This window comes from Xenopus laevis, chromosome 4S, assembly GCF_017654675.1.
Source record: "Xenopus laevis strain J_2021 chromosome 4S, Xenopus_laevis_v10.1, whole genome shotgun sequence".
Classification (NCBI taxonomy): domain Eukaryota; kingdom Metazoa; phylum Chordata; class Amphibia; order Anura; family Pipidae; genus Xenopus; species Xenopus laevis.
This window is the reverse complement of record NC_054378.1, coordinates 60,952,213-60,967,480: the sequence shown is the minus strand read 5'-3', so window position 1 is coordinate 60,967,480 and position 15,268 is coordinate 60,952,213. Positions and strand designations below refer to the sequence as shown.

Here is a 15,268-nt window from a genome sequence, read left to right as displayed (position 1 = left end):
CTCATTCAGACATACAAGTTTGGGAGCACCGGTGGATGCAGGATGCAAAGGAGCCTTTTACTTGCCACCCGAAAAGGACAAGGAAAAGGACACTGGCATTGTACTGCTCACCTCATAGTAGATTTTTAATTTCAGGATATTGTCCTTGTGGTTTAGTGGTGATTACATAAAAAAATATTGCTGTGCAGTCCAGTAACTACAGAAGAAGGGGTGCTTCTCCTTTAAGTTAACTTTTAGTATGTTATAGAATGTCCAATTCTAAGCAACTTTTCAATTAACCTTAATTTTTTCTTTTTTATAATTATTTTATAAGTTATTTGCCTTCTTTTTCTGACTCTGTCGAGCTTTCAAATGGGGGTCACTGACACCATCTAAAAACCAATGCTATGTAAGATGAAGAATTTATTGTTATTGCCAATTTTTATTGCTCATCTTTCTAATCAGATCCTCTCCTGTTCATATTCCAGTTTTTTAATTAAAATCAATACATGGTTGCTAGGGGAATTTGGACCCTAGCAACAGATTGCTGAAACTGGAAAGCTGCTGCATAAAAAGCTTAAAAACTCAAAAACCACAAATAATAAAAAATGAAAATCAATTGCAAATTGTCTCAGAATTTAAAGGTGAACACCTAAATCCAGCTATTCGTTTTATAAAATTTTTGGAGGAGCACTAAGGTACAAGGTTTTAGGGAGTCTCCAAAAGTTATAAACTGCCTTATACTGTATAAGTACAAAGCTGTAGGATCTCCCATAGAAAGCCATCTACAGGTTGCTTCTCCAATAACAAATTTCACCCCCCCGCCCATGCCTTGCTCTAAATAACCACTTATTTCTGATTGATGAATCCTGCTCTGTAACCTATATTTTAGACGTTAAGTGAGAAAGGCTGAATAAGCATTGCATGTTTTTTCTTCAAATTTGTAAAATAACATTGGATTTGCAATAAAGATAGAAAAATGCAAAAAACTGCATTACAGATCTCTACTGTCGAATGATGACTGGGACAATTTTGTTATTTGGAGCACCATAAATTAAGCCTAAAACCCAGTTGGTTTGTTTTGCTACCAATATGGATTTAAGCAACTTAGTTATCATTAAGTAATATATACTGTATTGTTTTTTGTTATATTATTACAGAGAAAAAAAAACATATTGGCTGAAAAATAAGAAACAGTGAAAAATGTAAAATCACATTTTTGTATGTAGGAGTTTTCTGTAAATGCTTTTCTTGATGTTTCGTTGTTTGTTAATACTGAACAAAGGTGGGCATACATGGACCAGTCCCTCAGGGTATTTCACTAGGATGGTATTTATGCCCAGTGCTGCCCTAGGAGCTGGACCTCAGCCTACCCCATCCTTCAGCCATCAGTGCATGTGCAGACATTCTTGCTGTACTATGCAGCACAGGTCATTGTGTTTCAAATCTACCCTAAAGACAACCAAGGGCTGCCCCACAAAAACTGCTACCCTAGGTGTGGGCCCTGCTGTTCCATATTCGCTGGTGGTGCATTGACACATACAATTTTCAAACCTGCCTAACCAGCCTATATGTATGGTACAAACATATTAGTCAGGGTTTATCTGTACAGCATACACTTGCTGATACATTTTAAAAGAATTAGGCACATTCCTGATTTCTGCGTGATGAAACATGGTTGACTGACACTGTAAAGATGTGTGTAAGATTGTTATCTTTGCTCTTTAAAATTAGCCACCCGTGTAAATGATGCTAGTACTAATACTGGTAGATCGTCATGCTTGCTGTTTTTGAGTTTAGATTTTGAGAATTGATGTCCTCCAATACATCAGGGAATGTTACAGGGATGGTAGGATCGTAGCTCAACATCGCACTGTAGGCTACCTTTTTATAGGCAATTGCCAGATTTCTGCTGGTACATCAGATAAATACAAAAGGCACATTTTGTAGTTATTTGATTTGTTTCTGCAACACCAGCGTAATAAACATCACCTTTTCACCATCAAGTTTGACAGATGACCCACTGAAAAATATAACCGCTTCGTTTGGAAGATTGTTATGATTTCTTGTCATCTTTTTATTTGTCTTTCAATTGCTGATGCTTGAAAATAACTGGATGTGTATTGGTTCTGCTTCCTCGGGCAATACTAACAGTTGTGAATAATAGACTTGTAGGCCATGTTCCAATGTTTTCTCAGGTTTCTTGTATTTATTCCTTGTGGCAGTCAAGTGCTACATGACACATCATTCATTCAATTGATCAGTGGTGTCTGTTCAGTTACTACTGGAGTGACAATTGGATGATTATGTACATAATATACACTGGAAATATACTTGAGACATGACATATTCAGCATATTGAGTCTGATAGCATTTGGAACAGTCTTATTTTTCTCAGTTCTGATATTTGTTCTATAATTACAAGCTGTGGAATCCCTTGCTAGCTGTTTAAAGTTTGTGCTGCAACTAAAAATAGTGAGGCCAGCATGCAGTGTTGTGGACCAGGCTGAAGTGGCAGCTGGACACCGTTTGTTCCAATACCCTTACTTAGATTGTAAATATCTGCCATTACACTGATGAAAGCATAGACGGTTCAATAAAATGATGACTTCAAGAAAAAAATATAGGCACATGCTGGAAAGAAGTTATTTATTTAGGTGCATTCAAATGGCAGCTCCTCTTTTTTGTTGTTGTTGCGACTGTCCCTTAAAGGTAAGAGTCACATGACGTGGCATAGGTAGAGATAACCCTCTCCCTGAGGTGTTTATGACTCATAAATAAAGTTTGAAAGTGAGAAAAGTACTGTGATGTTTGCAACCATCCCTTTTGCTGTGTCAGTATATCCTGATTTTATTAGACTAACTGAAGTCACTGCTGTTATGCTTCTTGTAGAAATGATCGAACCAAGAGCAAGAGGTGGTAAAACAGAAGGAAAGATTTCAACGGGAAGAGAAACACTACGGTTACGATCAAAAGGACCTGCCACTGTAGAAGAAATGGTAAGTGAAATCTGTATCCACAGTATTTTTTTGAGGTATAGGTTTTAATCAAATTTTTAATTAATTTGATATAACCCTGTATTTGATGACAGTCACTAATTTACAGGAATCTTCCCTTTTTTGAGCTCTATCTATCTATCTATCATCTATATATCATCTATATATCTATGCTATGTATGATATATTATACATAAGATATATAAAAACTTGCCTGAATAATTATCATCCAGAATAATTTACAGCGCTTAATTTACAGTTTACTTGGATGTCCAGTTTAATGAGTTACAGTTTAATTCCATTCAATTCTACATTCTGGCAGATATACCACTTAAGTTAGGACAGTATCTGCCAACATCTGAAAATTATTTCAAAGAGCTTTTTTATTTCTTAGCTGTTGCATCACACAAAATTGTGAAATGGTGCCTCACACAATATGAAATATGCTAGAAAAAAATATACACACTCAAAAGTGAAAATGTGAGGTTTAAAGGTCAAAATTAATTATAATAAAAAATAACCTGACCAGCACTCTCTTGTTACAAGTATGTGTCCAACATTTCGGTTTTCATTAGGACTTTTTTCAAGGATTAATTATTCAGGTATGATACTGTATCTATTATCCAGAATGCTTGGGACCTGGGGTTTTCTGGTTAAGTGATTTTTTCATAATTTCATAATTTGGATCTCCATACTTTAAGTGACCTATTTATTCTGGTAGTTTTTTTAAAGGGGAAAAACTCAAATTTATAGAGGAAAATGCTGTGAAGCTGCTAAATATCCGAATCCGAAAATACTCCAGCTAAAACCTGTTGAAGTCATGTTGAACTCAATGGCAGTTGGTCCCTTTAGCGATTGGAACATGTTTTATAACTTCAGGATTCTTGATAGTTTCGGGCTGTTTCATGCTGGTTTTCGTTTGATGATCTGATAAATTCAAGTTGTCAAAACGACAATTCGATAAAGTCAGATTTTTGGATGACAATCAAAAAAGCCTGAAACTATTGAGAATCCTGAAGGTAAAAAACATGTTCTAATTGTTAAAGGGATCATCTGCCATAGACTATTACATGATTTTGACCGGTTTTAGCTGGAGTATTTTCACATTCAAACTTTGAGCAGCTTAATAAATCTCAAAAACTTCAACATTTGAGTTTACCCCTTTAAAAACTTGACCAGAAAAATTTGAGGTTTGATAAATAGGCTCCTTATCAATACTGTTCAACTGTACTCCAAAATGTGTCTTTAGCACAACTGCTATATATATATATATATATATATATATATATATATATATATATATATATATATATATATATATATATATATATATATATATATATATATATACACACACACACAAACTTTTCATCAATGTATTATCAATTTGCACAAAGCCTGTTAAAACTGGTCAGTAAGTATGTGACATAGGCTAAGGCCACAAAAGGCAAAATTAGCCTGCTGAGATCCACAGGCCCATTTTAGCTCTTGACTGCTTGCTGAATCCTCTTCTGTGTTTGTGTCCAGATGCCTTGTGTTGGCTCGGGTGCGGAAACACTCTGGATTTCAGCGAATAAATGCAAGCCTTTTTATTTTAAAACTAAATCCACTGTGTTCTCCCCAGAGCCAACACAAGGTTTCCAGACGCAAACACAGAAGAGATTCAGGCCTGTGGATTTCAGCCCCTGTCTGACCCTTGCTTTAAACTGTTAGATCCCAATGGTGGCTTGGGTTAAATAAAGACTTTTAGAATAGACTGACTCACCAGGTGCTGAGGAAAAAGACATCCATTGGTTCTCAGGTCAGGCTCGGGCTTGCTCCATTTTACCTTTTAAAACGAAATTTAAGAATCCATACACCAAATGTAATCAATATTGAAGGAATTGTTCAGTGTTAAAATAAAAATTGTGTAAATAGATAGGCTATGCAAAATAAGAAATCTTTCTAATATAGTTAGTTAGCCAAAAATGTAATGTATAAAGGCTGGAGTGACTGGATGTATAACATAATAGCCAGAAGACTACTTCCTGCTTTATAGCTCTCTCGGTTTACACTGACTGGTTACCGTGGTCAGAGACTTGAGGGGGGGGTCATATCTGTTGCTATTGAATCTGAGCTGAATGCTGAGGATCAATTGCAAACTCACTGAACAGATATGTCCCATGTGGCCCCCCTTCAAGTTGCTGACTAGCTCAGAGTTATAGAGCTGAAAAGCAGGAAGTAGTGCTCTGGCTATTAATGTTAGACATCCAGTCACTCCAGCCTTTAAACATTACATTACACTAACTATATTATAAAAATTTTTTATTTTGCACAGCCTATCTATTTACACCGTTTTTATTTTCACACTGAACTGTTCCTTTAAATTTCGTCAGTGTCATCAAATCAGTATACTAGATTACTTAATATTGCACCATCCAATAAATTAATTGTTCCTTAAAATCAAATGGTTCATGATGGCTATATATCTTTAATGAAATGCAGGTGACATAGATTATACTAGTGGAATATAAGAATTTTTAAAAGTCTCTCCCAAAAAATCAAAAGAGTAATCGATTTTTTTTCCACCAAGGTCAAGCTCCTGCTCTTACCATTTGCCATTGATTATAATAATAATGATGCACAAATGTACAGAACTTTGAAAAGGAAAATAAAGTCCTCTCATGTTGCTAAAAGAAAAATATGGAGAGACTTTTTTTCTCTTGGGGAAATTTTGTTCTCTAAATTCCATTAAAGGCACCATTATCATGAACAATTTAACTAATGGGATGGTGTAATATTAACCTAGTATATTGATTGAGGGGTGTTGCAATATTGACTAAGTCTGGTGTATTGATTCATTCATTATGTTTTAAATAAAAATCTAATGTAATACATTGTATTTATTTATGCAGTTCAATACGTGAGTGCCAAAGTATGGATTCTTTCCTTATTACCTGGTGAGAGGGTCATTTGTTTTCTTACATGAGAAGGTTGGTTACTTAGCTACAAAACAAATAGTTATCAAAAAAGCATTGATTTTATGAACAACTTTGAAAGCTTGCATAGAATTCTATTTTGACTCTTTTCTAAAAAAATATGTATTTGGTTGTAACTTTCTAGCCCTCTGTATTTGAAGAAAAAGCAATAAAAAAAGTTGATGACCTTCTTGAGAGTTACATGGGTATAAGAGACATTGAACTGGGTAAGTTATTTTCCTTCATCTGTAACAAGTTTATCATTTTTGTAGCACATCCTGTTTAAAGTGATTTATGTAATTTGTTCTGCTTTATTTTAACTATAACTCTGATAAAAAAAACTCTAGTTAGAATAAGATGTAAAAAATGGAAAGTAGTTTATGGATGTAACTATGGCAATGCCAGCTAGTTATTTTGACCATGTGGGACATGGACCTGGCCAGGCGCTGCATCTGCTTGAGTACTTTTTTCAGATGAGTGTATATTAGTGTGTGCTCCTGTAGAGATTACATTCTAAGGTCCCTTGTACAACAGCACAAATACACACACAATCTATGATTAATTCGATCAAAATACATTTTAGGCATTCAACAGACCCATGCTAGTTATATTTAATATTGTACTCTATTCATGCATTATTTTAAATCCTGACAAATCCACTGTTTGTGCCTTATTAGATGTAAACACATAACTTAGTAACCACATTCTTAAGATGAATATTAACCTGGAGAGAAATATCTAATGTAGCCACTAGTTTGGGCCAGGATTAATAATTGGACTCTATATATTATATTATAGCAGCAGGCGTGTACTGTATTTTCTTAGATTCTAACCTTTTTCTCGTGCCAATGCAAATACATGCTGAAAATGGTGGTGGGGCCTGGCTCATCTGCCTGCACCGGGGCTGTGGAGTTGATTACATTATTGGTTGCACACTGGGAAGTTTTGGCTTGAGCTGAGCAGTGCCTTTGATATGTGTCTTAATTCTAGTCAAAACGTATTTCTTTATTTGTCTTATAAGTGCCTTTTTCATCTGCATCTGCAAATTGCACAAACTAATTATTATGTATAGACAATAGTAATTCAACTAATTACACTACCTAATTACAGCAATTGTGTGCTCCAAACTAATTTTAGGCTTGTTGTTACAAATTACTTTAATTCTGAAGAAGCCACGTTTCTAAACTCAAGATCTGCAATGTTATTCCTGTACTGAAAAAAAATAGTATGTGCAGATAACTAAAGGTTCATATTGATTGATTATGCATTCTGAATGCAATCTAAGTTAAATGCAGCCTTTCTTCAGATCTTTAAGAGTACTGCTATGTCTAAAGCTGGAAATACACTTACCAAAAAAACCTTTCCTATAATTTCTGCATATGTATGATAGCCAGATTACCTATGTACCATATATATTAGATAAACAGAGCACTGGTGTGTGAGAAAGTGAAACAATAGAATGGTGGTCATATCATGTATGGCCACTTATAGAGTTCTCTACCCTTTTCTTGTTTCTAAATGGTACACAATTTTATAAATAAGCCTCTTCATTGTGCCATATTTCAAGTACTTTCAGTTCTGATCAATAAATTGCCAGTGTACATAATTTCTATTTTATCCCTGCTGCTGTCCATTAATCTGAATCGAACATGGCTTGTGAAATCAATCTATAATTAATTAGTATTTTCATTGTCATGTAATACAAATATTTATCAGGCACCAACAAATGGCCCAGTTTGTTTTTTTTTTTGGCAAACTCCCTCAGCTCTGGTCTTTTAACTTGATTTCTTTTTGTTCTTGTAAAGACACACATGTTACAAGCAAACTTTATTTTTAATTGCTTAATTGATTTAATAAAACCTAGCAACTTTAGCATGACTTTTCAATTTAGTAACTTGGAGTAGAAAAAAATCTTTACCCAATTTATTTAAATTTGTCAGAATGTGAGCATTTCCAAAATGTATGGTTTTCTGTGTTTGACTGACACTTTGGATCACTTCTGGTCCTGCATATTTCTGGGTTGTTGCTTCGAATATTTTGTAGTGCACTGCTGTGGATTTTGGATACTTAAGAGCTTTCAAATTCAATTGTATTTTACTTATACAATAAAATATATTTTTGAGATGTTTTCTATATTATGGCTGATTCTAAAAGTTTTTTTTCATAATTAGGTTATTTAGAATCATATGTTTGTAGTTACAAAATTGAATTTACACAAAAATAAACCTAATAGAAAGCCTGGAAAAAATAGTGTGTTTTCCTAGCGAAACTCAAAGCCTGTCCCAGCAAATTCCACTAAAATGAAAGATCACCAAGGGGCACATTTATCAAGGGTCGAATATTGAGGGTTAATTAACCCTCAAATTCAACCCTCGAATTTAAATCCTTCTAATTCAAATATCGAATTCAAAGGATTTAGCGCAAATCCTGCGATCGATCGAAATAAAAATCGATAAAATCCTTTTGATCTAATGATTTGAACGATTTTAAGCGATCGATCGAAAAAAAGGTTAGAAAAGTGTTGGGGAAGGTCCCCATAGGCTAACATTGTACCTCGGTAGGTTTAAACTGCCGAAGTATGTAGTCGAAGTATTTTTTAAGACACAGTACTTCGACTATCGAATGGTCGAATAGACGAACGATTCTAGTTCGAATCGTTCGAATCGAAGTCAAGGTCGTAGTAGCCTATTCGATGGTCGAAGTACCCAAAAAAAAACCTTCGAAATTCGAAGTTTTTTTCATTCGAATCCTTCACTCGAGCTTAGTAAATGTGCCCCCAAGTGTGGAAATGAAAATAAAGCACAAACACTGACTGGAACTGATAGGGGGTTTGTATTCATTCTGATAAATATAAGATTCTTTTTTTTTTTTAATATAAACTTTTTGAAGTAAAATACAACACGCCTGGCTAGAAAGAAATCTTACTAAATAACTAAACAATCACTTAGATATGTGTGTTTTTATGGTTTGAGCAAATAAGTGAACAAACTGTTCTCAGCAATTGATTTGTACATAATGTTTCAATAGCTGCAATTTCATTTATTAGTCCAACCTTTAATTATATGCACAAAGCAGATGAAAGACCTAACTGTAACAACTATAACTGCAGGGCATTAGTGCAAAAACAACCCTGCACAAGCAAAAACTATTTGCTTCCTTTATACCAGTAAAATATGTATTACTAAACTAGAAAATAGTGTATTGAATGCAACATTTACCATAAGCTTATGGCATTTACAATGAAAATTGTATTAAAAAATAAAAATTGATAAAAGCTGACATTGCTTTTTATGTACACGATAAACTATGTTTCTAGGAGTATAAATACACATATTTGGGCACAAGATCTTTTAATATCTCATGTTCTCAGTTGGAACACTCTCTGCCAAGTTTCAAACTGTTTTCAGAAGCAGTGTCAGCACAAGAACTATTTTTCTGGAAAAAAAACCCTCATAAAAATCATAGGACCCCTCCCCACCCCCTTCTGTACAGCACCACTGCAGACCCCAAATACTGTTTGCTATACCTGTTCTAAAAATTCAGAGCAGTGCAATGGCGTCCATGGCAGTCATCACAACACAACACCATAACACCAAGACATCTTGTCCCAGAAACATGTGCAGTTAAAGTCTGGACCCGAGTTCAACAGTGCAATCGCTTAACAGAGGGCAATCACTGAGAAGAAGATTTGGTGTCTGCCTACCCCACTGTGCTAAAACCAACCCCTTTTAGGAGGGAGGATTGTTGAGAGGCCTGGGGCTTTAAAATGGTTTCATTCTTGTTTGTAGTGATGGGCGAATTTATTCGCCAGGCGCGAATTCGCGGCGAATTTGCGCGTTTCGCCGCCAGCGAATAAATTCGCGAAACGCCCGGGAAAATTCGCGGCAAAAATTCGCCGGCGTCAAAAAATTTTTTTCCAAAAAACGGGCGCCGGCGTCGAAAAAACGGGCGCCGGCGTCAAAAACGAGACGCCGACGCCGTTTTGCGAATTTTTCGCCGTTTCGCGAATTTCGCGCAAAATTCGCGAATTTTTCGGCGAAGCGAAACGGCGCAAATTCGCCCATCACTACTTGTTTGATTGGTGAATACCTTCACACTAGCCTACAATCACCATTTTGTACCATTTTTGTGTTGTAAAGGTAACTGTCTGCAGTGGAAATGTATTCTTACTCCACATGCTCAGTTCAAAAGAAGGATAGGTATATAAATTTTATTTAACAATAACAAGCTTTCTGCTTTTTTTAATTTTTTGTGCCCTTGTAGACCTTGTAGACCACACATGGTGAAAAGCATTGGGTGTGTTAAACAATGGCATTATTATTTAAATAAATTTGCCCTTCTTTTTTAATTTTTTGTAGTCTGAGTTCTCATTTTTTCTTTTTAAAGTGATCAGTCTGCTACACATGTTTGGGTTTGACTTGTGTTGGGACTTGGGAGTGTGACAGAGGTGGAGCAGGTGTGGCTCAGATTTACACAGCTTCGGTTGGCCTCTCTGTAAAGCATCAGCAGATCTGAATTGTGCACTGCAGCTTTGAGCAAAGGAATAAAAAAGCAATTGACAACAATGGTCAATTAGTCAATGGACCCATCCTACTATGAGTGGCTGCTTTACTATTCCAAAAAATAAGACAGGTGAACAAAGGATTGGTCAAGTTCAACCTTCCACAACTCTCTAAGGCTCTGGGCACATGGAGCGTTCCATCCACAGCTGAGAGAAATGGATCTGTTCTCTTCTGCATCTCTCTGTAGCTGTACTGACAAATACACCCAGGCTGAGAGCAACAGAGCCAACATTCCATGTGCCCTGGGCCTTAAGCTAGTGACACAGGGGGCCACAATCGGCTTTCTGAAATATAGTGGCTGAATTCAGACTCTATGCCACCTCTGCTTTTCACATTGGAAAACATGTAGGGGCTGAAATCAGACTACATATTGCAGAAAGTTGATTTTGGCCCAGGTGTAGCACTAGTTGATATGGTGCAGTGCTTTTTTTTTTTTTTTAGTTAGTTTGAGCCCCACTTGAAGGTCAGTTCTTTGCAGAGGCCTCTTAATACAAATAATTATGTGCATCAACTTGCATTATTATTTTCTGTGCAAATTTTCATCCAGTGACCTATTCAAGTGATAAGGCCATGAACCAAAATATCGCAATCAATTGTGTTATTTTTGTGTTTTTCATCCCTTACTCTAAACATATTGTCGCAGATGTAATAAACCAACACTGTAACTGTGGTCATTTGTTTAATAACAAAGCCTCCTTTGTTGTTTCATAATAATATTATTTCACAATTTTATTAGCTGTTACAAAAATATACTTACTTTATACTTTTATATTTTTCTTCCATTGCTGAGCACAATTATTTTGAAACTAATTTGTAAAATGTGTCTGAATATTTATGAGTAGAGCACTGTGTATCATTTATATACATTTCTGTAAACTAAAACACTGCATTAAGCACAGAAATGTTTACTATTTATTGTAAAATCACCAAAAATATCACCCAAGCCTTGAGCTTACAAAAGGGATTCCTTATATTATGGTTGTATGATTCAGGCATCTCTATATTCCTGTACATTAAATCATACAGTCTCAAACTACAAACTACTGCTTGGTAAATTTTTTACTTTCCTCTAGATGTGGTGGTTGCTTATAAGCACAGCTGTCCAAAGTCTTGTGGTGGTTTTACAAGGGTAGTCTAATAAACATGACCTGTGCTTGTTTGAATTTGTTTCATAAAATGAAAAATAGTACATTCTTTCTCTAATTTATACCTATCTGCAAAAACAACTGCCAAATTTCCCAAATCTTTACTTTCAGCCACACTTGTAAAATACAAATGATAGAGTCCTAAGGAACCCAAGTTACACCTCTTTGGGCTCATACATAGAAGTGTCATTTTACAACTACAGCTCCAAGTATTCCATGACACCTGCTGCCAGCTGTAGGATAGTATTTGCTGCAACTGTCACATGTTAAATCTAACTGGCTTTTGGGAGAAGCTATAAACCTAGACTAGGAGCAGCATTTTTAAATTAAGTCAAACATTCAATCCATGTTCAAAGGAAAGCCAAAAACACATACCTCCTGACAATTAAAGTGATGTTTAATTAAGAGAGAGGCCCAAAACACCTTATGGAGATCTGATTTCTAAATTAGGACATACTGAGTCAGGTCAGCACAAGCTGTCACTACTGTGTACTCTGCCCTGTCTCTTCCAAACTCATTAGTTCAGCAATAATTTTATTTGCTGGCAGTATGATTATCTCTATGCAAATATGCCAGGAAATGAATGGGCATGTGATTTACTGCTGGAAGCTTGAACAACCCTGTATCATCTCGGGGAAACAGCTGCTGATCACTGTGTGAAGGTACTGAATCACTGACCATTATTTTGGCAATAGGTACAGAAAGGGTAGACATCCACTAAAGATGAATTTCCTCTTTGAATTATAATTAAGGGGTGTATATTTTAGACGGTAATGGTTTTGTGAAGCTTGTGGACAGGGATTACTCTACTATTTATATTTCTAGTACCATAGTTTAATAGTAAAGGTGTATGTACATTCCAAACAAATGCATCATATTTATTACAATTTAACCAGCTACGATCAATTAAGGCCCTATTTGTTGATCTTGTTGCGGTGTTGTAGTTTTCATATTCTGGTATATTTATATTTCTTTGAATAACTCAGTATTTCATGAATTCTGAATTCAGTGTCTTCTATTAATAAGGAATTATAACCACACAATTGTTGGTGAGATACTGTTGAAATGATGTCATCAAATCCATTGGAGGGCTACATTTAACCTCAGCCCTAATTAGGTTCATAAAGTTAACGAACACTGAAAAGCTCATGTACGAAGATGTATTTTATCCATGAAGTTGCAAGTTTTAATCTTAATTTTCTTTTGATGTTTTAGCTGCTACAATGGTTGAAGCTGGGAGAGATAAAAAGAACCCTGATGAGTTTGCTGTGGCACTTGATGAAGCTTTGGGGGATTTTGCTTTTCCGGATGAGTTTGTCTTTGATGTCTGGGGAGCTATAGGAGATGCTAAACAAGGACGCTTTTAATGCACCACACTGTGAAACTTTTAATTACTTATGTAATTACATTATCTTAATTTTTTAATAGTATTACATCTGGATAAAAAATGGATAATAGGAATTGTATAAACCAGCCACTAAGGATATAGGGCGGTGGCAATTAAACAGTGCAAAGAACCTTTTTTGGTTCATATAGCCCAGTTCTCTGTGGGAAAATAATAAGAATTCAACCCAAATAGAAATGTGCCCACACTAACCATAAGCAATTATACAGGACCAGCAAACTTAGTCTAATTTATTGTGTAACTGCATAATACCAAACTAAATTTTGCTGTGACTTTTTTATGTTTTGTCTTTATTACTTCCAAATAAAGCAAATATGATCAGGAGATTATATAAAGGCCACCGCATGAACTCTGGAGTTCAAAAAAACAAGAACTGTCACACATATATATACATGGACCTATATTATTCCGTATTGTTTCTTGGTCTTTTTACTTGACTTTACTTGATTTTTGCAGATTCATCCTATTTCTTTCTTCCTATATACAGTATGGCACCTGAAAAGGGGTGAATCAGGTCATTAAAGTTTTAAATTAGGAATGTTTGATACTCTGTCTTGTCATCCTCCATATATTTGTCTTTTTATGCACCGGGTTTTATACACTACTCCACACTTCCAGTATATGTACATTTCAAACTGTGTATAATAACCAACACCAGCTTTACAGATGTACAAACACAAAAACAGATTTACGTTGAAACCACCTGATGCATAAAGCACCAACTACAATATGGTAATCTAGGAATAATCACAAACATTGTACAGGTTATCCAGAATGCTCGGGAACTGGGGTTTTACGGATAACGGATCTTTCCGTAATTTGGGTCTTCATGCCTTAAGTCTAGTAGAAATTCAAATAAACATTAAATAATCCCAATAGGCTGGTTTTGCTTCCAATAAGGATTAATTATATATTAGTTGGGATCAAGCACAAGCTACTGATTTATTATTACACAGAAAAAGGAAATCATTTTTAAAAATTTGGATTATTTGGATAAAATGGAGTCAATGGGAGACAGCCATTCTGTAATTCGGAGCTTTCTGGATATTGGGTTCCAGATAAGGGATTCTATACCTGCAGTTCTATCTGCATTTTAATTTACTTTATTAAATTAATTAGGATTTTTTTTATCACATCCCTACATTCTTATATGCTGTATATGATTCATACATTCCTATATATACAGTCAAGGTTTTTCTCCTAAAACTGCAACTGAAAGTAATATGTTTATTGTAATTCTTATTAGTTTAGGCAGTGATGTGTAGCACATTTTCTTCAGTGAAATGCAAATATAATCAATATAAACATGTTGCTACTTTACACAGCATATTGAGGGATATGTGTAGAAGAAATTATAGTTGTAAATTTGATCATAGTACTTTCATCAAAACGACATGAAATGGTTTTGAGGGAACTTTTCAGTTTGCAGAAAATTCATTAATCAGTGATAGGAAAAAGTAGTAGCTACGTCTATTTGTCTCACTGATTTACATTTGTTGTTGCCTAGTTTGTAGGAATTCTCTTATCCCTACGTTGATGTGAATAAGTAAAAATTATAAACAACTTTTCTTATTATTATTAATGGTACTGTGATTTTTTTGCTATACTTTTTCTGATAAATAACAATGGTCCCCTTGTACATTAAACAAAAATGTTTACTTGTATAAATGTGATTTCATGTAGTGCATTCCTTAAGCCTTTCACACAGTCTTATTCTTACAAGAAATTACCCTTAATGTGATTTTTAACCTGTATGTTTTGTACAAAGTATTGTTTGGAACATTGTTATATATTTTTGTTGCAATATCACAAAATAATAAAAATATTACAGTGGATAATGTCTGATTTACACGTCAATTTTTAAGTATTACAGCATTAACTTTTATTGCCATTTATCATACTCTGTTTATTAAAACTGAAACACAGTAACAGTATCACGTCTTCTCAGTTTATTGATGAAAAATTCAATTGCAATAGTGTGATCTAAAACTCTATATAGAATCACTGTGTACAGTAGAAAAAGATTTAGGCTTATGGCACACAGGGGATTTTGACTGCTGCTGCTGTTTGGGGGAAAATAAAACATGCTCTGTTTTTCTTTCCTCACTACTGGTCCTTCAAGCTAACTTTTCTTCTTTGTTCGCAGAGTTCCTTCAATCCCATGGGCTTCTTGTGTTAGTAACATTAGCAGTGATGACAGGGATGCTTTTGACTGCACCCGTGC

General features: G+C 35.0%; 1 protein-coding gene across 1 annotated transcript in view; it reads left to right on the top strand.

Moving 5' to 3' along the window:
• gipc2.S (GIPC PDZ domain containing family member 2 S homeolog) overlaps positions 1-14,973 on the top strand; it is a gene marked incomplete at its 5' end in the record, with an annotated part of 43,125 nt that extends 28,152 nt beyond the window's left edge. Inside the window, 3 exon segments of the mRNA NM_001088817.1 lie at positions 2,872-2,978; positions 6,078-6,159; positions 12,855-14,973. Coding sequence (NP_001082286.1) covers positions 2,872-2,978; positions 6,078-6,159; positions 12,855-13,006 — 341 coding nt within the window. The 3' untranslated portion in view covers positions 13,007-14,973.
• Positions 14,974-15,268: the final 295 nt, after the last annotated feature.